At 36.5% G+C, this 25,361-nt stretch overlaps 1 protein-coding gene across 7 annotated transcripts in view; it reads right to left on the bottom strand.

Annotated features, from left to right (window-relative positions):
- Positions 1 to 25,361, bottom strand: part of NFIA (nuclear factor I A) — a 356,733-nt gene that overhangs the window by 64,617 nt on the left and 266,755 nt on the right. For 5 of the 7 annotated variants that reach the window (XM_039887806.1, XM_039887796.1, XM_039887854.1 and 2 more), the window contains 2 exons: positions 12,981 to 13,109; positions 10,504 to 10,557 (listed from right to left, as the gene is read on the bottom strand). In XM_039887806.1, the coding sequence (XP_039743740.1) occupies positions 10,504 to 10,557; positions 12,981 to 13,109 (183 nt within the window). The remainder of the gene's footprint in view (positions 1 to 10,503; positions 10,558 to 12,980; positions 13,110 to 25,361) is intronic. The other 2 variants (XM_039887820.1, XM_039887827.1) reach the window with 1 other exon arrangement.

Genomic DNA, 25,361 nt, shown 5'->3' with positions numbered 1-25,361 from the left:
AATAAAACACAACATTAAAAAAAACCCATCACCATAGATTGGATGATTACAGAGATTAACAGAAATAGGCAGGGAATTCACCAACAACACGTTGGAAGTGCACTGGAATTATACACTGCAGTCCTGCGAAAGAGAATTTCAACGTAAAATTTGTGGAAGTACTAGAGTCCCTTGAGATATTACCAAGTGCTGGGACCTGTACTGTTTGCAGGTCTTTGCTGACATTAAAAAACAAAAAGGCAAAAATAAGCAAATAAACAAACAAACCTCAGGACAAATACAGAGCCACCTATTGATTTGCAGCACCCCAACCCCATCACCAATCATCAGGCTCACATTGCAGTTTAAGTTCCTATTTCTGAGCCTCATAATTATTAAAGCATAGGTTACTTTCAAAGTATCGTGCTGAATTCAAAATATCTTCCTGAAGTCAACTTATAAAATTTAAAGACTCATTCCTACTGTTGGTAGATTTCAAACAATGGGAGGAAGTATGAAAAAAATCAGTCAGTCCAGTGTTTGAAGTCAGGGGATCAAGTTTTTTTAAATTTAATTTAATTAAAAATTTAAATTAACAGTTGATATACAATATTATATTAGTTTCAGGTATACAGCATAGCTGTTAGACATTTACATAACTTACAAAGTGATCACCCCGATAAGTTTAGAATCCATTTGACACCACACGTAGTTATTATAACAATACTAACTATATTCCCTATGCTGTACTTTACAGAGGGGATCAAGTTTTTATCCCAGGTTAAATATCAACTAGCTCGGTGCCAGACTCCTATGCTCCTTAGTTTCCTCTACTGCACAATGGAAATTATATGTCTTATATGGGTTTTAGAGCTTGATTACTCTGGGTTTGAAATCATTCACTCCTTATGTTAATGTAGGCAAAGTTATTTAACATTTTCAAGCCTGCATTTGCTTGTGTGTAAACTGGGTAAAATAGCATGAATGTGAAAAATTTTCCCAAGAATTAGAATTAGTGTGTGTAGATGCCTAGTACCTTGGGGGCTCACTCATGTAAAAAGTATGTGTTGACTATGTTGCACACCTGAAATTAATACTGCATGTCAACTGTAACTGAAAAATTAAAAAGTCTGTGTTGAGAATCTATTATGTGCCAGAGAGTATGCTACACTTTGGTTTATTTATTGTTCTTAGAATTGTTTTTTTTTTTAGAATAAATTAAGATATACGAAAAGTAATCAGGATCATACAATGCAATATGACAGCATAAGATAACTGGGAATCAAGAACTATTTTCCCACTATGGAAAACAATATGGAGGATCCTCAAAAAATTAAAAATAGAACTACCTAATGATCCAGAAATTCCACTCCTGGGTATTACTTGAAGAAACCTAAAACACTAATTCGAAAAGACATATGCATCCCCATGTTCACTGCAGCATTATTTACAACAGACAAGATATGGAAGCAACTCAAGTGTTCATCACTAGATGAATGGGATAAAAAAGATGTGGTACATGTATACAATGGAATATTAGTTGGCCATAAAAACAAATGAAATCTTACCATTTGTGACAACATGAATGGACCCAGAGGGTATTATGCTAAGTGAAATACGTCAGACAGAGAAAGACAAATACCATACAGCTTCACTTACATGTGGAATCGAAAAAACAAAATAAATGAACAAACAAAACAGAAACAGATTCACAGATATGGAGAACAAACTGGTAATTGCCAGATAGTGGGGGCGGGGTGAAATAGGAGAAGGGATTAAGAAGTACAAATTGGCAGTTACAAAACAGTCATGGGGCTATAAAGTGCAGCATAGGGAATACAGTCACTAATATTGTAATAACTATGTATGGTGCTAAGTGGGTACTAGACTATCGGGGGGATCACTTTGTAAGTTATATAAATATCTAACTACTATGCTGTACACCTGAAACTAATATAATATTAAATGTCAAATATAAATGAAAACAATAAAATAAATTTTAAAAATTGTTGAACTGCTTTCAACTGTTTTCATGGACCTGGAGGTCTGTGGCATGGACTCATTATCACCTTTCTAAAGCCAGGATTCACTTGTGCTCTGCAAGCCCTAAGTCACTGGGTTAGCGAGTGAGCTGAGCTCAGCCCAGTGCTCAGGACAGCACCATGTTTAACTCCTGCAGTGGACTTCCCCAACAGTCCTTCACCCTTTCCCCTGCAAACAGAGCTCTAATGTTTCTTTGGGTAACTATCCTTTCCTCAGCCTCAGTCTGTGTGGTTGGGATGGACTTAACCCTACCTCCTGACTCCATGGATGGGCATGGGACTGAGACTACACCAGTGAGAACCCCCGTTACCTTTTAAACATAAGGATTGTTTTAAAAGTGAGTAAATGACCCAAACCAGGCCAATCAGAGCTGTCAATATCCAGGCAGAGGACCTTTCCTCCATCCACTGTGAAAAATTGGGATTGTAATTCCCACCAGGGAATTATGCCTAGAGCTGATCCCATTATTCGTGCTACAATCTGAGATTTAACCTAAGAGTGAAGTTGAGGATGGCAGATTCGAGAGAAAGAGTTATACAGATTTCTGAAGGTATCATCTGGGCATCTGGACCCAGCTCTACCTGATGCCATAAGCCTCTGGACTTTTTAGTTACATGCACCAACTCAACGATTTTCTTTTGGGGGAGTAGAGGGGTGATTAAGCAATTTTGGTTGGGTTTCTTTCACTTGTAAGAATACTTTACTTGAAAGAGTCCTTATTAACACATTCTCTGTTCCTTACTGGGTCTGTAACTATTCAACAACTTGTATTATGGTATCCAAGAATTTGGGGATTCAAGAAGGTCTACAGATATCCCTCTGGGATACCAAGGTTTCTTAAGTTCATATTGCATGCCAATAGAAGGGATCCACACAAAACAACCCAAATAAATCCAAATCCCCACAAATCCTTTAAATACTTGCGCTATATCATCCCTTTTGTGCATGTCCCTCTCATTAATCTCGTTATAGTAATAATTATTTGTTTAATGTCTATCTGTTCTGCTAGATTGTAGGGGCAGGACTGTCTTGTCTAGTTTATTTTTTACAGCCTAGCATAGTGTTTGGCAGATGATAAATACTCAATAATTATTTGCTGAATTGATTCTTGTAAACAACAGACTCTTGTAAACAGTGAAGGTGCTTATCCCTTTAGCAAGAGCCATATCTGAATGAAGACATGCCACAGCAAAGTCTCCACCGTGGCTAAAGGGCTACCCATGGGAGAGGGCCCACTTGCTTGCTGGGGAGGTTCCCCTGTTCTTCCAGCCGTACAAGAGTGATGAGATAAGGTAACTGGGCTGGTTCACTTCCCTGGGAGCACACCTTCTCTTCTAGGTATACATGTCCCCTCCCCACCATGAGGAGACACATACTCTCCTTCTGGACCCACAGGAGCAGGTAGAAAGAGAGAACTGGGGATAGGGAGTAAGGAATAAAAGACATGAGAATCCTTTCAACAGAACCACATACAAAGAAAGCAAATAATGCTATGTGGACAAGGGAAATCTGAGTGATAGTTAACATGTAGTAACATACTATGTATCAAGCCCTTTCCATATGTCATTTCACTGCCTTCTCCTATTAGCGCCTTAAGGTTTTGTACAGGTGGAAGAACAAAGGTCAGTAGAAGATAGGAGACTTGCACAAGTTTACACAGATCTCAAGTGGCTGGCCAGGGTTTGAATTCTGTTCTGGCCGACTCCACAGCCCATGCTCTTTCACTGCACTCTGATGCTCCCATTTGAATTATTTTTCAGAGGTCAAATGGTTTATTTCCTTTCACAATTCTTTGTTCACAGGTCCCTTATTATTATAATATAACCTGGCCACTCTGATGTTCCAGAAATGTGTTTTGCACATAAGAAAAAGGAATTGTTTGGGGTATAAAAAGCAAGCGTCATTTAATATGAAGAAATGGCAAATGACAAATGTAATTTTACCTCAGAAATATACATTTTAAAAACGTTCCATACACATGATTAAATATACTAGTTTCAACAATGCAAAGGATGCCGCAAGAAATGGGTGACTTTCCATGATATTGCAACCATATTAATAGGACTGTACAGTCCCATTTTGAATATCAGTGCTCACCCTCCTTTGCCTACATGGATGATAAGCTGATACTACATAAACATTGTTAAAGCTACAGTTTCATGCTACAGTAATTCACTTAATTTTAACATGATTTATGGTTCTGTCAATAGGGGAGGTTGAAAACCCTGCACTGAAACTTAAATATAAGCTTCATATTTAAAACAGCAATTTTGAATTGTGTGTGTGTGCGCGCGTGTGTGTGTGTGTGTGTGTGATATAAGAAAACATTCCACATAAAGAGGAGAATGCAAGTCCAATACTGAATTTTTCTACTCTACTCTGAAAAAAGGAAAATAATTAAGCCTAAACATGGAATCAACATTATATTAAGCTATTAAGCTAAACCAGAAAAAAAGAACTGCCAGAGATTTATCTGATTATGTGATTTATAGTGCAAGTGATACCCAGAAGTCTAAGCAATGAAGAGAACTTCTAAGAAACCTTGCTCAGAACCATTGCCTTCACTAAGTAGGCATGCGGGGGTCTATGGTGAGTGTGTATGTGGGGCGGCGGCGGGGTGGGGGGGCGGGGTGCGCGGCGGGCAGGGAGGTGGAAAGGAATTCCAAGGGACAGCAGCTTCTTTTGTTAAGATGAGTTTGAATCTAGGTCCACATGGTTAGTCACCCTATTCTCTCTGGCTCTCACCCCAGGGGCATTTTGCCTCTTTAAGGGATTAAGGATCCAATTGGTTTTACTGCTCTAACCTGTCCTCTTTGGGACAACATATTAACAGGATTCTACTGCAGAAGAGCTCTCTTTAGAAGTTTGCTGAGGGGTGGCGGTGGGGGGTAAGGGGGATGACAAATTAACCCAGCAGGGTGTCCCACACATCTATCTCAGTACAAATTATTAGTGTAATAGAGCTTTTAGTTATGCATTTATCCAGTAATTATTGAACAGTTACACAACACCAAGCTGAGCATCCATGGCCCTTTATGAGGTTTGCTCGGTGGGTGGCCTTACAGTTAATTTAGGGTAGTTCTCCACTAAGCAGTTCCCTTGCAGACAAATTAGCTAACCAGCCTTCTCCTTTAAATATTTTCCATGTCACAGTGAAACTCTTTACAATACAATAAAGGTACAGTTTTAATTACACGCTTCCTGACTTTTGTTTAGTCGTAGTTTTAAAACGTTTGCTGGCATTGTTTTTTTCCTTTGGCTGGACAGTAATAGCTGGTTGTAAGTATCTGCCTAATGAATTTAATAATTTCCTGAACTGGGACTTAAAGGGCCTTTGCTGAAAAGCTGCTTTTCCTCTTTACTATCCAGTTCCTTCAAATCCCATCGACAACATTTCCCATCAGGCTAGGCGCTGGCATTTGAGCTAACTTTGACCAATGTTCACAAGTCCTGTTACTTCTCTTTTCAATGCTCCTCAAAGGTGCTACTTGTTAGGTCTATCTAACAAGTACCTGCATTTAAAAATCAATTTTGGCAATTCTTTTTGTAGAAAGACAACATAATGTTTTCTCAAATGACATACTCCAATAATAAATAAACACCTTGTGTCTGTTGGCAGATTATTTCAGCGCCTTGTTAGCAACAGGTACTTAATTGCTTCTCATTTTCCTAAGATAATTCAATTGCACTAAACCAGGAGAGAAAAATTAGATTCGGCTCCATTGAAAGGGGCACCAGCTCGTTCTACAACTAAGTGCAAAGCTTTCCTAAAAGGCACAGAACTTTGCAGATATGATACTAGAAAGCTAAACAAATTTGCTACTTTAGGTATAGTGACCTCTGCCAAGGGAGGGGCACCATGGCATGATAACAATAAAGCACTAGGGAATACTCCTTCGGGAGAGTCCTTAGTTTGGATGGAATATTCCATAAAAAGTAGACCAAATCATTTGGAGCTCGGCGTTTTCCTTGATGACTATCAAGATAGAAGTTCTTAATTAGAACCAAGCAAATATATATTGAGCATTTATTCAACATGCTATGCGCCTCCGTCAATGCTGCTAAAAATACATGGACTGGAATAATATATTATTATTACACGTGGGGCATGGAAAGAACTCCCCTGTTATTCCCGAACTTTTTGTTTTGCCTTCAATCAAATCCATGCATTCATTCATTTATTCAACAAATATTTATTGAGTGCTTTCCTTACGCCAGGTACAAGGCGGAGGGATACAAGGAAGAAGAATAAAGACGTGGCCTCTGCTCTAACAGGCCCCGCTATCTAGGGATAACTGTTGCTTTCCTATTTTACCCCTCCTTCCTTGCTCCTCTATTATTGTCTATAAATCTACACTCCTCCACCCTACCTGGTGACCTCAACTTCCTGGGAGGTGATCTTCATTCTCATAATTCTCCTCAGTATATATTTTTTGGCCCAGCTGGGAGACACTGTTAAACTGCAGACCCTCATAGGTTTCATCACTAAGAGTGGGTTCCTTGTTTGGCCACAGGATCATGGAATTAAAGAGGTTTACAGAGCATGTGAACTTCTGACTACCACTCCACACAAAAACTGGAACGATTCTTCGAAGGCTACACAATAAATTTTGGTTGATGTGGCTATTGTTTTAGTATATCTTACCCATATTTTCAGAATCAGGGCAATTTTATTTCTAAACTCCCTTTTGTGTATGTGTATATTTGACTCAAAGAAGTGGAGGTTTAGCCTCCTGCTCACATGTTGTACCTCTCATTTCCTCAGTACTTAGTTACCTGAAAGCATGACTTGTCTGCTGTGGCTTTATTTTGCATGCTCACAATGAGAAGGTACTCTGTTTGAGAAGAGGGGTTAAGTCTCATGCTCGTTTGGACTTGTACAGTGTCAAATGACACAATAGTTCTCTATCAGGATGCCCTTATCCCTGACAGCACTCCTTGCTCCCCCTATCACAGCAATACAACTGCTGGTTTTCTTGTCCTGTCAACTACCAGGTGGCAAGCACTCTGAGGCCAGAATCCAAGCTTTCCCATTTATTCAGCAAGCAGTAGAGCACCTTGTACATAAATATTTGTGGAAAACATAAATAGGTCCCCAGACAGTAATGGGAGTCTTCAAACTAATTTCAATATTTAAAAAAGCCACGTTTACCTCAAACATTGTTTTCTGAGGTGACTTACACCTAATAGAAATCCTGCATTATAAGTAGCAAGGATTCATAGTGCTAATGAAAAAGGCCAAGTGATCTGTTTATGGCCGTTACTAAAAAACAGCGTGTGATAACATGGTTACGTCATGCTTATCAAAAGATCTAAATGGTATGTATTGTCTTTGACTAATGAAAAATGTAAAAACGAGCTAATTGTTTAAATAAATGCATTTTATTTCTCCAAGTCAGGTGTAAACAGATAGAACCTACTGATATAGTAGAAAAAGCACTGCACTGGAGACTTGATTTCTAGTCTTGGCTCTGACCAGCTCAGATTTCTCATCTGTAAGAGTAATATGCAATGCTTACTAACTGCTATCATATTGCTCTTCTATTTATCTACTTATAAAACCCTAATTTTTTAAAGAGTGGCAGTATGCTTAGCAAAAAAAAAAAAAAAATAAATCCTAGATTTTCCAGCCTCTCTTGCAGCTAGAGGTGATCATGTGGCACAGTTCTAACCATGCAGTGTAAGATTCTACACTAGGTGGCAGAATGAGCTGGTAGGCACGTTTTGCTCTTGCCTCTTCTTTTTATCTTTCTGCTTGGAATGCAGATGCAAGGCAGGAGGGCAGTGGCTATATTGTGACCATGAGGTCACAGTATGAGGATGAAAATGACCCACCAAAGCATGACTAAGAGAAGAAATCTCAATCCTTGATGGCATCATACCACCACCATAACAGTCCTTGAATCACATACTTGTTTTTACATGAAAAAAATATGACCCATTTAGTCAGATTTTCTTTTACTTACAGCCAGACACATTCTTAGCTGATACAAGGAATTGATTAGACCATAAGATTCTCAGAACACTATTCTGAAATTCTGTGGTTGTAGGTGAAGTTCAACAAGTGTCTAATTGCCAATTACTTTCAGCTTCTGCCTCACAATGTGTATAGTGGAGCTCTTCCCCCATTTCTGAATCCCTAAAGCACAGAGTTACTGTACTTGGTGCAGATCATTTACATTAAGTATCATTCACTATTTTTTTTTTGAAAAGGGCAAAGACTTAGGCAGAAACATAAGCTTCAAGAAGACAAACTTTCAAGAAACTCTAAAATATCACTGATGATTACTCCAAATAATTCTCAAAAGGAGTTAGAGCCTTTCAATCACTCTCAGGCAAACTTAAAAACCTGGAAAAGGCAAAGGGCAGGACAAAGATTTTTTTTTTCAATTATCATGAATAAGACAAATTTTCATGATTAAACACTTTATTACGGTTGAAATTTTAAGTACTGGTAAGAGAAAGTCTTTGAAAATCTAATCTTTCTGCTTAAAGTACACAGTAATTGTAATAATGTAAAGTGACATACGAATGCTGAAATTTAATATCTCCTTTACTCCCCCAGATATTCCAAAGTACTTTAACCCCTTTACCTAATTTTAACTACATAAGTGGCAAAGTATTATCCCATGATACAGATGACCAAACTGAGGGCCACAAGGTTAAGTGATTCCTCAAAGCCACAAAGAAATCCAATATCAGAAAGGAGATTCATTTTAAGAAACCACACATCTCTACCTTCACGATGATTAAAATAGGGAAGTGATTAGATCAGCAAAAAATAAGAAAAGCCATAGCTTTTTCATAGCATATCAAAGCTTTACTTATATAATCTTGCAAAAGTTTTCTTCGGATGAAAGGCCATGGTTCTTCCCTATCTTGGACATTCCTTATAAGGAAGTACTCTATACATTATTGTATATTTATCACCCTTATTTCATCTGAGGCAATGAGAACCTATCAGTTTCAGGGAGGGGATGAATATCTTTTGTGTACACTTATGTACAATTTGAATGCTTTTTATTCAATCAATATTTGTGTATAAAACACTGTGTAAGACAAAATGAAGATACCCTTAAGTATAAGTTAGCCTTCCTTTCAGAAGTTTTATTCTAGGAGAGTGACGAGACACGTACATTAACTAAACAAGACAGCACTGGGAGAGGAAATGTGCAGACATGAAAGGCTACAGAAATTTAAGGAGCGTGAGATGATGGCAGCATGGGTGGAGTTGAAGAAGTTTCATGTAGGAAGTAGTACTTGAACTGGTCTTGGGATGGGTAAAATGTTGACAGGCGAAGGCAGCAGTGAACAGCATGAGATTTTCAAAGCCTGGGTGCAAATGAGTGATTAAATTGTCTGCATGACCTAAGTTCAAATTCTATTTCCAGGTACAGTAAGAATGACTACAAATACATGATTTTACCTATTCCTTACATTATAGAATTCTCTTAAGGCATAGATTATAATCTCTAACTTATAGATGAGGAACTTATAGCTCAGAGAAGCAATGTACCAGGTTCACAGCTGGTAAAAGTGACGGAGACAGGCTTCAAACATGGGTCGGGTCCTTTTGACCCCTGAGCTTTTGTGCTTAAGCAGTATGCAATGCTGCCTCCCTTCAAGGCTCTATTTTTCTGCCTTTGTTTTGTAATCTTCAAAGAAAGGTTTCCTTTGTAAATTTCCAAATATAGCTTAGGTTCACAATGAAAAATAGGGCCACTTTTTTTTTTCTCTCAGTGAGGTGACCTTGCCGTGCTGTAGCTCTGTTAAAATATCACCTCTGGCCTGGGCACTGAGATATGTTACACGGTATTGCTTACAAACTGGTATTTGTCTAGTCAAGGTACTTCCATGAGAAATTTAAGGAATTTTAAGAAAGGCAGCAGAAGTCTTGCACCCTGGGTGCTAGAATTGAAAATACCACATGACTAAGCAACAGTGCAGTACAAAGCACTCCTGGCCCCATGTCCCAGGACCTTGATAAAGGATACACCTTTTCCTTCTTCCAGGCCCTTTGGAAGTTTGTCTGTCTGGATTCTCTAGTGATTTAAGTTGCAGATTGTGGCAACTCTACATAATAAAAGGTGTGTGTGAGGTTAAATTGTCCTTTATGTATACATCACATCTATCCCATACCCGTTCCCTGTTCCCTCGGTAATACTTTCCCTCCTTAAATCTGGCCTCATCTTCCTAAAACATCAGCTCTTAGTCCTAGATGTGATGTCATTCCAGAATTAGTTTTCCAACTAGTTCAGAGAACAATAAAAGGAAATATGGTACCCGTAGCAAATATTTCTTAAATAACAAAAGGTTAAAGACCAACCTTTTAAAAATATCTTAGCCCAATAATGTCTTATGTTAGCCTATCTCAATTCTATGATTCTTACCACAAAGATGCCACTGAAGAGTTTCATCTCAACTACTCCAATTCCCTTCATCAGACCACTAAGGGGGGCAGGGTGCAATAAGAATGGGTACCTGAGCAGACTTTCCAGAAAGGAGAACCGAGGACGCTGGGAACCATCTTGAATTCTGGTGAAAACAAAGAATCTTTGGTATTCCATAATTCTTAAACTACGCATCTTTCTCTTTTCCTCAAAAACAATTTCATGAATATGATAGGAGATCAAAACTCATTGTTCTATAGGCTAAGGAGATCCACTGTGGTTCAACCCAGTGTGGATCATTTTAGCAAATATGCCTAATTGTTCGGCATGAAAAAGCTCCCAATCATTGTATCCACAGGTAAATGCTAGAATCATTATAATTATTTCTAGAACTATAGCTTTAAGGCAAGATTCATATACAGTACTCTTAATATTTATTGAATAAATGATACTATATGCACATTGCTTTATGTTCCTCAGAGTCTCTATGGATATTGCTTTATTGTAGTTTCTGTATGAGAATAAGAAGTTGGGAAGAATTCAGCAGTAGTATTGTCCCCATTTTATTGGTGAGGACATTAAAAAATCCAGAAGGTGAATGGAAAGGCAAAGAGGCAGTTCACCTAGCTGTCCTGATAGCTAGCATATCATTCTTCTCTATCCTTATTACCCTTATTATCCTTGCTACACCACGAATCTTTTTGTTGCTTGGAATGCCCTCCATTCATGTAAGCAACTTTTAAGATTTGACTTAAAAGTTACCTATACTTTGAAGTTTGATACAAAGTGGTAAGTAACAGTACATTCCACACTATCTTCGAAATGCTTATTTTGCTTATTTTCTCATGTCTCTCTCCTGTACCGGACTGTATGCTCTATGAGGACAGGAACCGCTTAATTCCCAGTGACAGGCACTCAGGAAATCCTTGTTAATGAATGAATAAACCTTCATAGAACCCTCCTCTAACTCCTGTAGAAATTTCTGCTTTTAACATTCATTTAGCATTTACAATATGTTAATCTGACAATAGAAAGATGAGAAACATCAGGTGCCTTATCTCCATGAGACCAAAAATCCTCTTCCTGACTAAAAGGGCTTCATATCTCTTATTTTCCACCACAGTTTAGATGTTTAATGAATATTGACTATGAGGATAATATCATAATACTACCCCACTTAAAGAGATTCATTCTGCATTCTGGGATGTATAATCCAATTCAGATGCAAGGTTTTCAAATTAGAATATATATATGTACATATATATTTCCTTTCTGATTATATCAGACACACATACAAGTGAAAAAAGATGGAGTAAGTAAGTTTTCATAATTGTGGATATGGAAATTCCTTCGCACAACAGTCAGAATACTTATTTTCTTCATTGTGATTTCTGCATTTGTGCATGAGATAGCCCTCTCATCTGCCATACTTCCCTGAGATGCACAGAGAGTATTCATAAAGGCATTCAGATTTGTGGGACTAATGATGAGATTAATGCAAGAAATATCAATTTTCTCAGGCATGTGTCAAAGTAGACGAGAGACCATACTTTCTAGGATGTTTCATGATATCAGCTGGTAGATCACAGACCTACCTAAACAAAAATCTGATGGAAGAAAGCAAACGTGGTTACAATTATTCATACTCCTACTGTGGGAGTTTTATAAACAAACTAATAAATATTTTCATCTTGCAATAAGATCAAGTTAAGTGACTTGCTGACATTCTCTTGAGGTTTAAAGCTTATCTTTAATGTGAAATACAAATCATATTTCTTGTGGACACATTTTAATAATAATCTTGAAAGTACACAGGACAAAAATAATGACAACATTGCAATGAGAACCAGACAAACTATCTACCCCTTCAAAAGGAGTGAATGAAGACTGCCAGTCAACAGTCAACACCATGATGTAAACAACCTCAATGAAAAATGACACATATTGAAGTTAGGTTTCAAGGAAAGGGTATCATCAGGGACGAGAGAGTTACAGTTGACCCTTAAACAGCGTAGGGGTTAGGGGCGCCAAGCCACCACACAGTTGAAAATCTGCATATAACTCAAATTGACCCTCTGCATACTGGAATCCTAACCGCTGACTGAAAACACAGTTGACCTCTGAATAACCTGGATTTCAACTGTGGGGGTCCACTTACATGTGGATTTTTAAACTCTTTTTAAACTCAGGAGTCAACTATACTTGAAGACAGGTAACTGACTACATGGAAATATACTCACCTGTGTCTGTCTGTCTGTCTGTCTGTCTGTCTCTCTCACACTTACACCTCCTGCACAATTTGTAGGAAAATTTGATTTTGGTTCAATTCAAATTACCTCCCACCTCTTTGCAACACTGTACTGGCAAAGAAAGAGGTTTGGTCCCTTTTTTGCCTAGGTTAAATCTCTTTGGTTGCTAACATTCCAAAGTTGTCCCCAAGGATAAGAAATTGGAACACTCACTGACTTCAGGAGCATTCTGGGGGAGTCTTCATTGTCTCTCATTTTGCTATGCTGGTCCCAAGGCCATGATCTATGCACAACCAAGGGTGCCTGTAGAGCAGCTCACCTCTGGGTCCCGTAATGACAGGTCGGTGATGCTGTGTGAATGCTGTTCCCAGGGAGGAGGTCTGCGAAGGGGAGGGGCTGCTAAAACCAGACTTCTCCGACTTCTTCAGTGTGGTTGGAGATGGCATTCCTGGCAAGAAGGATGATTGATAAGCACACTTTAATTCGTGCGACAACAGCTTGTGCAACCTAAAAGATCAAACTTAAAAGAATCAAAAAAAGAAATCCACTTATGAATGGAAAATTGGTTTTGAATTGCTCCGAATTTGTCACAGGAACAAACAGGTTACAGAACGATCTCCTGATAAGTCAGATTGTAATTGATTTCAACTTATTCTACCAAATCACAGTCCATTTTGGAGTTATTGAGTTTCTCTAATTACAGAGTGCCACTTCCCCAGTGTTTCCTGAAAGTTGTTATATGTGCCCATGGCCTCTGAGGCCTTTCAAAAAGGAGGCTATAGAAGCACCTCATCCCAATTATTTCATCTTTCCAGCGACCTTATACCAAAGGTGCTTTAAATTATTTTAATTAATTTAACTATTTAAACATTAGAAAAGCCTTCAACAATAACTAACTTGCTCATCCCATACATTATAATAGAAATGAAAAGATAAAAGTAAAAAATAAACTTGATGCCCAACAATTGGCATTTGATAGAATCGATGCAAATAATACTGTAAAAGAATAGTCACATGGAAAGATATTTATTTAACGACATAGAATACAGACATGGAAGGTGATTATAAAATAGGATGTTACATGATGATGCCATTTAAAAATATTTTCTGTGTAAAGAGAAAGAACTTGAAGGAAATAGGCATAAACCGTAATAGTAGTTCTCTCAGTGTGCTGGATTCAGGTGATTTTCATTGCCTCATTTTGCTTATTTGCCTTTTCCATGATGAACATATATTACTTTTAAGTTAAGAAAATACAATAAAAGCTTACTTTTGAAAATAGTATTTTTACTATAGTTTCTAAGGGTTTCAAAGCATTTCTAGTGCAGGGAATGTTTTGAGAAGAAAATAACGGGAAAATAGTCCCTTGTAGTTAACTGGATTTGTAATGTTCTCAGTAACTATGCTGACATACACAACTGGAGGCATCTATCAGTTTGGTAGGGTGCCAATTAAAACAATGAAAACTTGGATTTGGATATAAAAATAAAGGAAATAACTCTTAGTCTCCATATTATAGGACCAACTTGGGTTCTCTTAAGTTTGCAGTGCAAAATTGGCCTGTATTCTTGTCAAAAAACAAACAAACAAACAACAAATCTCCTTGTACTTATACATGTCTATAACAGTTGTGTTCTGCCTATGACCACATAATTATCTGGGTCAACTGGAAAAATAAATAACAAAAATAATAATGATATTAGGCTGTAACTGTTATTGAATAGTTGCTAACTACTATGAACTGTGCCAAACACATTACAGGTATGGATCTGTTCTGAAATTTAGTTAGTTTGGCCTATATATAAATATGGCTTTGTTATTTATGATCACAGATTTCCTTAATGAGCTTCTACAACATAAGCTTGGAGTGTGACTACAGATTCTGTAAGGACAGAGACCATGTCTACTTTGCCCCCTCTATTTTCAGAATCTAACAAAGGGCTTGGAACATAGCAAGTGGCCTGAAAAGATATTTAAACTATTTATACAGGTCTCAGCTTTATCTGTGGCTTTCCTAATAGAGGCTTGAATACAGTAAAACTTGGGGGTTTGACTCCAAGAAAAAACAAACTGCTAATTGGTGAGCACATTTGCATGGTCAGACATAAGGACAACAAAAAGTTGTATGTGATTTCATACTAACTTGACAAATCTAGATCAGATCCATTCTAAATCAATATCTATGTGATTTGAATTAAAAACAAAGTCACTAAATCAGACTAGCTATGTTTCTTTGCTTGTTGAATCAGTAACCAAAGTCACACCATACCAATGTCTTAACATAATCAGGACTGACTGAGGTTTTAGATCAACATTCATTGCAAGTAACCTAACCTAAGGTCTAATCACATAATTACATTAGAGAGGAGAGGTCAAATTAAAAATTAAAGGAAAGAAATAAAGAGATACCAATATGTAAACAAATCTCCCAATTCTTTCAAACCTCTTCTGTGCAAACAAATGTTTAGGCTGCCAACCAGTCCACTGACTTAAACTCAGTCAAATGCCTGAATTACATGTTATGAAACAGAAATCGAACAGAAAATAAAAATGTCAAAACTGTTAAGATGGCAGAATTTTTTTCAGACAATGGAATCACTGATAAAATGCAATATCTAAACTAACTTTATTAAAGAAAGCAAATGCTTGAACTCAAGGGAGAGTTATCATTTTTGAAAAGTTCATATATTCCAACTCTTGTTATTCTAAATACTGCAGAAATATTGACATGATTTAAATCCACTATTTACCCTTATAAAAGGGGAAGCAGAAATTAAACTTAGGCAATAAGAAGCATCAAGAATCATCAAGTGGATTAATGGGTTCAAAAACAGCATAATTCAAATCTGCCTTGAAAGGGTTAAAGAGAGAAGAAATAATGTCCAGTGCAAGAAGGACAAGCCAAACTATGTATAATTGTCTAAATTTATCATAGTCAAGTAATATGAACCCTAAGGCGGTCATGAATCTCAAAATTACTTTGTGTTTTCAATTTTTAAAGACCCATATTGGACATACTTCCTTATTATATACTTTAATATTTTCTCTATATGCATAATGTATGTTTTGGTTAATTTGGTTCATATACTTAATTGATTAGATGAAATTTTAAAATGTTAGTAAACCGCTTTATATTAATAAGCGAGAGAGCATTAATCTCGACTTTTGTTTTTGAAATCAAATTTGGTTTCTGTACGTTATTTTAAAAATGAACTTCTTATTAAAATTTCTGTTACCAATTAGCTATACACAACTGTTATACAATTACTGTACAGATTAATGACTGTTTGGCTTTCTTTTAATGAATCAAAACCTTAATTTCAATGTATTTTTAGAATTATCAGATTTTTAGAATAGATTATAGATAAATTAACATCATCCTTTTTCTGGAACAGACAAAATGTTCCTTCAAAGTTCCTTTCAATATGTAAAAAAGAATTTTATAGAATGAGAAGCAGAAATTTAGCATAATGTTTTGTTTCAATGGGACATTTCCTCCTATTGAGTGCTATAAAAATCCCAATGGTTGCTATAAAAATCCCAATGGTGGTAAAAAGGAGATGGATTTTAAGAGGCATTTTGGCTTGTCATTGATTTTTTAACCATCGGACATTCTGAATTTCTCTCCACTTTGCCATTTTTCTAAACACCTGAGCCATTTCAAATAGTGTTCAGTGAACAAAGGCAAACATACATGAAATTTTCTAATAATTCAGTGACCCTGATGTCTGGAGGAGGTTGTAAGTGAGAAGTCCAACAGGACAACCTTGAAAGTACAGGCCAAATACAGTATTCACCAACATTCTATTAGATTAATCATTAGTGTTTGATAGTCAGAATTCTAAGATGGCTCTAAGGTTCCTGGCCCCTGGGGTACATACTTTGTATAACGCTCTCCTTTTGAATGTGGGTAGCACCTGTGAATATGATAGATGCCATTTGTGATTATGCTGGTATACTGCAAAGGTGAAGGAACTTTTGAAGGTGTAATTAAGGTTCCTAATCAGGTGACTTTAGTTAAGTAAAGAGTTATCCTGGGTGGGTCTGACCTAATGAGGTAAGCCCTTTAAAAGAGGGACTAGAAGTCAGAGAGATTCTCCTGTTGGCTTTGAAAAAGTAAGCTGCCATGTTGTAAAAGTGCCTGTGAGAGGGCCACATTGCAAGGAACTGCAGGGACCTCTAGAAGCTACGTGGGACCCCTAGCTGACAACCAGCTGTAAGAAAGCTGGGACCTTAGTCTTAAAGCTATAAGGCACTGAATTCTGCCAACAGTCAGAAGAGTTTGCAAGAGGACCCTGAGCTACAACAAGGAATGTAGCCTGGATAAAATTTTGATGTAGCCTTGTGAGACCCTTAGCAGAGTGGCTGGCTATGCTGTGCCTAGACTCTTGATCTATGGAAACTGTGAGATAATATTCATGTTGTTTTAAGCTAAGTTTGTAGTAATTTATTATACAACAATAGCAAACTAATACGACATTAAAATATAAAACTATTGCCAATGCTAGAAATGTTTGTATTAAAGATGCCTACTGTATACTAACTACTCCCTAGAACTTAAGAAGTTCCCAATTTTTTAAGCAAATTTATCTTAGGTTGTGAAGTTTTCCACTAGCCTATTCTCACCTAGAAAATAGTAAGACAACTTCTAGAAAAAAGGTCAATAAATGGTTATTTCCAATGGCATAAACATTTTTGAAATTTTCTATTTCCCACTGATTCTTTCAAGAAACATCAATAACAAAATCAGGTCAAATGGTATGAAGAAATTCAAAAATAATTCTCGGGGTCTCCTATAACAAATCAAGGTTTGTTTTTGTTAACTTTTTGCTGCAACCTGATGTTATAGAAAGTAAAAAGAAGAATTAGAAGAAAAACCAATAATTAATTTCAGCTACTCCTCTCTCCCAAATTATGAGATTTACCAAACACTTAAACCAAGAACTTTATAGTGACAATTGTGAAGCAAATCCTACAGAGAAGAGAAGATAATACAATATCGTTCTTTGCTTAAGAAACCTTCTTAAAGGGGATTTTTTAGGAGTCAAAGGAGATACAATATTAATGGGAAGGGGGAAAAGGAAGAGATCATAATAAATTATAATTATTCTGGTGACAATGCTGGAACAACATGCTGGATTTTTAAAAAGGAAAATTATGACAAGTTTGTGTTAGTGCTTAGTTTGCTAGAGGACTTACTCAAAAATTCATTGTTTTGTGAAAATTATCCTTACTTAATGCTGCTCAGGACAGCAGGACCCTATCTGTTGTAGGAGTTTCGGTGATGTAATTTAAGTTGTCAGAGAAAATTTAACTGATATATGTTTCTTTCTTCACAGTATTAAATTAAAATATTTTGTTTAGTTTCAATAATGTTCATTTATTGTCATAATCTGTTTGGAAGAAACTCTGGAAACAAACAAACTCTGCACTTTAATTTTAAAATCCAATATATAAGCACGTTAGAGAGGACCATAAAGTGTCCTCTCTAAGTTTGGTTGTTCATGTCTGACTTTAGATATTCTCCTGTCCATTGTCATCATCTAATTCCCAACAGCCTATCTTTATCACCGGTTCATCAAAACAACTATTATATGAAACCTAAAGGCTGTTGGAAGCTTTCATCCTTCTAATGGCCTCAAGAGAGCCAGGCGGCAACTAAAGAGATGGTCATTAAACCTCTGCATATTGATCATCCCCCTCACCAAAAAAAAAAAAAAGCAGACTAAAGATAATAAAAGCTACAAATTTTGGAGTACCTACTATGTGCCATGTAGTGGTCTTCCCTTATTTATAGTTTCACCTTCCACAGCTTCAGTTACCTACAATCGACTATAGTCTGAAAACACTAAATGAAAAATTCCAGAAATAAACAATTCATAAGTTTTAAACTGCATGTTATTCTGAGTAGCATGATGGAATCTCGTGCCATCCTGTTCCATCCTGCGGAGGACGTGAATCATCCCTTTGTCTACCATATCCATCTATGCTCCTGCCTGTTAGTCACCTCGTAGCCATATGGGTTATCGGATCAACTATTGCAGTATCCTAGTGCTTGTGTTCAAGTAACCCTTATTTTATTTAGTAATGGCCCCAAAGCACAAGAGAAGTGATGCCGGCAATTCGGATGCCAAAGAGAAGCCATAAAGTGCTTCTTTTAAGTGAGAAGGTGAGCATAGTACAATAAGATATGAAAGAATATTCACATAACTTTTATTACCGTTCTGTTTGATTAACTTGTTGTTAATCTCTTGCTGTGCCTAATTTGCAAATTGAAGTTTATCATACGTATGTATGTATAGGAAAAATCAGTATATATAGAATTCAGTACTATCTGTGGTTTCAGGTATCCCCTGGGGGTCTTTGAATGTATCCCCTGTGGATAAGGAGATAAGAGATATATCCCCTTATAAGAGATGGATGCTTTTTCATGTTGACTGAGTGCAGTTACACACAATGTCTTTTCCATCAGCAAACACTCAAAATCTTCAAAATGTATTAGCGCCCAAATGTGTTCACAATCTTATTCTTTAATTATAAGAGATAGATGCTGAATTTACATATATCTCTGATTCTTACTTTTCGATCTCAGGTAAATAGGTATCATTATCCTGCCTACTTATAACTTAATGTTGCAGAAACTAGATATCGAGAGATGCTAAGCAACTTGCTCAAGATCATATAGCTACTAAGTGGTATTTCAGACCTAGGTCTCTGCTAAAGCTTACACGTTTTGTAAAACATCAGACTCCTTCATGTAGCTCCCCTTGTATACTATAAAAAAGTGTCCTATTTAAGTCAATAAAGTATATTTATTGATAGCTGAAGTTTCTAATTTGGTTATCCTAAGAAAAAATTCAAAGAGAGGTTATATTGGCTGTGAAAGAATCTGTAAAATACAAAAACAATTCTGAAGTATACTAAGAATCATCTTGTCTCATATACCAAAGGTTTTTCTTGGCCTCAGTAGTGGTCAATTAGGATTTTATTAAACATACTGAATGTATTATCAGTAATTCTAACACAGAACTTCCAATAAATAAATATCACATTGACTTAGAAGAAGTTAATGACCCAAAGATGTCACATGATAAAATAAATACATATATTTAATATTTACATTAGGCTTCTTGCCTATTCAATAAGCTGTTTTCTCTATAAAGGCTCCTAAAAACATTAGCAGAAAGCATCAAACGTCTTCTTTCAGAGTCATTGATATCTTCCAAGCTTAGTGTATATTATAATGCAGTAATATATCACTGAATCACAGGTAAAGTCTAACATACAGGTATTTATAATTCAGTAAATCTTGACCTCAAGAGAGGCCTCTGAGCTACTAAAGTCAGTGTCAATATAGGCAACTAAATTGGGGCATTTAACTCATGGCAAAGTGTAGTTTTACATAAACTAAGAAATATTTCAAGAAGGTCGTGATTGAGTGAATTGAATGCTATTGAGAGGCCAAGTATGAGAATATACGAGCTCCAGGATAGTGAGGCACATGGAAGATAGGTTAGAATGGTTTACAAAATCAATGGGAGGTACAGAAGTAGGAAAAATGGGTGTAAGTCAACTTTGTAATGAAATTAGTCTGTAGAGGGAAGCAGAGAAATAGGGTAGTAGCTATAGAGAGGACATGGATAGAAGCAAGGCAGAGTTTTCTGAAGATGGGAGACAGGAAAGCATGCTTGCCTGTTGCTGGGAATGGTTCAGCAGATGGGCAGAAAGCGATGACTCAGAAAAAGGATAATTAAGGAAGTCTGGAAGAATATGAGAGGTCACACAATTAGTACACAGAGGAGCCAGGTTTTGCATCCAGCAGCTCAAAGCTCTTCTTCCGTTCATCGTACTACTCCAAGATGCCTATTTCTGAAAAAAGTTCTGATTATTCATCTATCTTACTGACATAAACCAATCATGAGCTGGTTTAAAACAGAGCTCATTAATGACACTTAAGTTGTTTTCTTCAGCTTGAATGATGTGCTAACTGCTACCGTGACTGATCTTTTTACATTTAGGCATTCAGATTCCCCTAAACCTCCAGGTCTGAGTGTGGGGAATAGATACCCTGGTCATGTGTATCAAACTAACGGTGCAGCATAAATTTCAGTGCCATTTCTCAAGCACAGGATGAAGGCTGAGTACCAGTACCATATTTTGCAAGTCATCCAAATTTATGCTCAGACTCATTTCTACCAGATTCACTTTCTAACAGCTGTCCCACAGGCAAGAACAGGACCATCCTAGGACAGTTTCAGCTGCACCTTGTGATGAGATCATCTCCAACTGTGATCCTAAAAAAAGGCTGTGATTGGATAGATTAATCTCACAGTTAAAAGATCATTCTGTTCCTGTAGGTATAAACACATGCTGCGTGATATGAGGAGGTAGTCCAAGATACTGCACTCATCTTAGATTTGTGTCCTAATGATAAGTTCCATTAGGGTCCTTTCTAATATAATTTATTATGATGAACATACTTGAAATAAAAAAGAAAGGTAAAACATTCAGACTATTTTGACTTTTAACCTTTTCAGTGAATAAAAATGTTTAAAAATCATTTTTATGATGGGGAGAATAAAATGAAAGCTAATATAGCTTCTAAGGTTTATCCTTCTTACTCTGTAGGCAACCATTTAAAATGAGCTAAAAGGACCCCCAAAAGAATTACCACGTCATAAAGAAGCTCAGGTAATTTAAAAGGCCTCGAGATACAAGCGATTTCTTCAATTTTTAAAAATGGGAGAATGGAGTAAAAATTACATGGATTATTCAGGAAAACAGAAATGATGAATTCTCTAATGTAGTCCAAATGTTCATTTGTGAGTAAAAATTTACAACCAGAGAGAGTAAAATATAGACCCAAGGAATATGTCAGAAAAATCTGGTTCCTGGGCCAACAATAAAGTCTCTTGATTTTTTAAGGGGATTTCCTCTCCTTTCAGGGTCAATACAGACACACCAGTGTCAGGACTGAAATTTTTAAAAATTGTATTTCATGCTCCCTATACTTACAAGTTGGAGATTCTCCACCCATCTCATCTTCCCCCAAGCCATCCCATCCTCCCATGTGCTCAGAGAAAGATTGATTTTGGCTCAATATAGCAATCACACCCATTCACAAAGGACTGAAAATAAAGAAGGAATTATTGAGAAAACCAAATTACTTCCTTTGCATGAAAAATAAATACAGTATAATATAACATAAATGTTTTATTCATTCTGCCTAGACACTCAGCTGAAAAGTAAAAAACTCAATCATACATATGTGTGGTTTATTTTTGCCTTGTCTAATATGGTAGCTACTAGCCACATGTGGCTACTTAAATTTTAATTAATTAAAATTAAATGAATTTATAACTTCAGTTGCTCAGCACAGCCACATCTCAAGTGTTCCATAGCCACATTTGGCTAGTTGTTATAGTATCGGACAGTGTAGATATAGAACATTTGCATCACTGCAGAAAGTTCTATTAGACAACTCTGGTCTATATATCAACAAATAACTTTACTTTTTTGTTTCTGCTATAGAGCAGTAGGTAAATCTTACTTTTATATATTTTTTGCAGCATGTTTGGCCCTTTTGTAAGTTACACAAGCAAAACATATGCACTATACAAATACAGAATTGTACAAAGAGGAGGGGGGAAAAAACCCAAAAGCTCTTTCCTTCCCATCTCCATCCAACAAGCTAGGGGTAACTCAGTGCTCAAGCTTGGTAAACATCCTTATAGATACTTTCCCTCACCTATAATACTAATTTCAATGATGAGAAGTTAAGTGGTTATTAAAGTATGTTCACTTCTGTCAGTTCAAATATGATCGAAAGTTTGGATTTAAGGGTCCTACTGGTAAAATTTAATGTATAGAGATGTGTAGTCTCTGATGACCCATGCTTCAGATACACCTGCACTGGGCACCTTTTAGTCCCAGTGTTCCTGTATACAAGCAGAACACCCATTACTTTAAAGTAAAATTTGAAACTTATTGGAACATTTCATAGGAGAAAAAAGAAATATAATTTTAGGCCTCTTCAAATTGCTTGAACTGTGAAATCAAGTAGTGAAAACTAGAAAAGGTTATGTCAGCTAGAATCTAAGCTTAGTGTAGTCAGCGTTTTCTTGCTAAACCTTATTATGGCAAAGCATTTGATTTTTCCATCTCTGCACTCTGTTCATCCCCACAAATAAACTACTTTGACCTCCACCTGTTACTTAGTGAAATGTGCCTGCCATCCTTCGATAACCCTATTCTTTGCCTTCAAAGGCTTTTGAGTCGCTGAGAAAGTGGGACGATAGAGTTATGCAATACAGCGACCTGATACCACTTTATAACTATGCAGTAGTTCAGAGTCGAAGCTAGAAGCTACATAGTAAAAGGAAATGGATTTTTTAAAGGCAATGCCTATGGATGCTGGAAGGGGGCAACACATTTCATCATTTTAACATGAAATTTTTCACAGAGAGAGGTTGTCTCTTGAGCTCTTATTTAATGCAGAAAATGTCTCGCCTTTTCCTTATAAGAAAATCTCTCTCTAAAAGAGTTATGCCTTCATTTTAGATAGATGAGCCAGCGAGTCATTTCAAAGCTTACTAATACTTCAAGTAGTTCATTATTCTGATAGTTTGCAAAACAAAATGAACCACTTACTTTAAATGCAGTTTTGTAGATGCAAAAGGACCATATTATTATCAAACACTATTACAACAAGAAATAAAAAGGGAAATAACTATACACAACTACATGGGTCATTTTCTGAAGCCCAGTATCTGACAATATAGTTTTTTTTAAACAATGACATATCAGAAAAAAGATTTCTGTGTAAAGTTGCACTTCTGATTAATGTTATACTGAACAGAAGAGACAGTGTCTAATTATGTTGAATACTTATCTGAGAGGGATTAGCAGGATGTTTCTGCTCACTGTCATCCTTTGTGACAACGTAATGATAGATCCGTTTACTTATGAGTGCAATTATTAAAAATCATGTTTTTTTTTTTAACTGTCTCCATATCTTGGATATATTATATTGAAAATTACTTATCTGACACTAAGGGTAAATGCTTAGCAAAGCTTTTCATATCAATTAAGTAAATTAGTTCCATTCAGTCACTGCCTTTGTGGATAGTCTCATGAAAAGTTTGGTGAAACTTGATCAACAAAATGCTTTTATATCAGAGTTAACAATTCACCATTTTTTCTCCTTGTCTTCTTTGTTCAAATCCTAAAGTTTGGTTTTCACTTAAACTAAGAACTACTTGTGGCCAACATTTTCTCTGGAGTCATGATTTAGCACTTCTCCTTCATATTCACACCTCTTTTTGGAACCCGACACAGGATCCAATTTTATACAGACAACTCCCCACAGGCCAATCAGAACTGGTTACTAGCAATATATCATCTTTTGCAACTTTTTCTACTCATGTAATTAACTTCATCCAGAACCTATTGGGGGAAGCTCTTTATATAAGATAAAAACAAAAGAGCAGACTATGTTGGGTCTGCATAATAGGCTGGCTACCCCAAAACCAAAGGACTATTCCATATGTATCTAAAGAGACTTACTAAACTCCAAATGACAACTGTCACCAAGCCTGTCCTTAACTGTGAAAAACAACCAAATGTGGATATTGAATGTAAGTTACTGAACTACTTCTGCAAGGCAGAATTTATTTCTCTGGCTTTAGTCAACTTAAGACAACTATCAAGTAGTCCAAGTAGCAGATAATGACATTTATGATAAATTATATTACTGCAAAAGTCTCCAAATGTGTGTCTAGGACTTAAATTTATGTGACCCAATATAATGATTATGTGTTACAAAGATCTTTTAAAAACTAAAGGCATGTTAAGACTTCAATGCTGATGGACAAACTCATAAAAATATCAAGCACATCAAAAGGAGAAAAATTACCAGTTGAGTTGTTTGAGGATAAGATTTCTTTTTTTGAAAAAAAAAATCACCCACTGAAAAAAAGAACTCTTAAAATTAGAAGCAGGTGTCACCACTATGAAGTGATAAATATCAAAGAATAACTGGCCTGAAAAGCGTTCTTATGCATCCTGTACTACTTTTAATCCTTACACATGTATTTTGACATTAGAACATGAAATTCTGCTTATATAAGTCCCTAAAGAGAGTTAAGACATGAGAGATGTTGCACAGCCATTTTGATAAATCTCTTTTCAGTCAGGTTCATGAAATGGCTGAAAGGCAGATGGCAAATTCTGACTGGCATTAAGTTGTAAGTAATCGTGATATCCTATAATTTATGAATGTTGGAAGCTAATCACAGTGAAGTGATTTCTGGGTTGGGATAGCTAACATGGTAGAATAATCTGGTACTACAGAAGACACTTCAAATTAGAAATGGATATTGGGTTGCCATTCCTTGAATTTCAAATGACTTGAGTGCATTTCCAATGATGCACGTGAAAACTTTAACTACCTCTCATTATATACAAAGTAAAAAAATCCCTAGAGATTGGAATGTTCCTTCAAAATGAAGGACAATAAGATGTTTGGACCACATTAAAAGCTGAGAGAGCTGGCGTATTATCTGAACAAATGCCAAACATTCACAGCTGTCTATAAAGCCTGTTTTCCACAGCTGGGCCAAAGGCTCTAGCCCACAAGCACAGAATTTCTCACTCCAAACAGACCAGAGAACCAGAAACCAAAGTAACTCAGTATTCAAAA

Source organism: Pteropus medius, unplaced genomic scaffold, assembly GCF_902729225.1.
Source record: "Pteropus medius unplaced genomic scaffold, Ma_sr-lr_union100, whole genome shotgun sequence".
In the NCBI taxonomy this organism is placed as follows: Eukaryota; Metazoa; Chordata; class Mammalia; order Chiroptera; family Pteropodidae; genus Pteropus; species Pteropus medius.
This window is presented reverse-complemented; position numbering and strand designations above follow the sequence as displayed.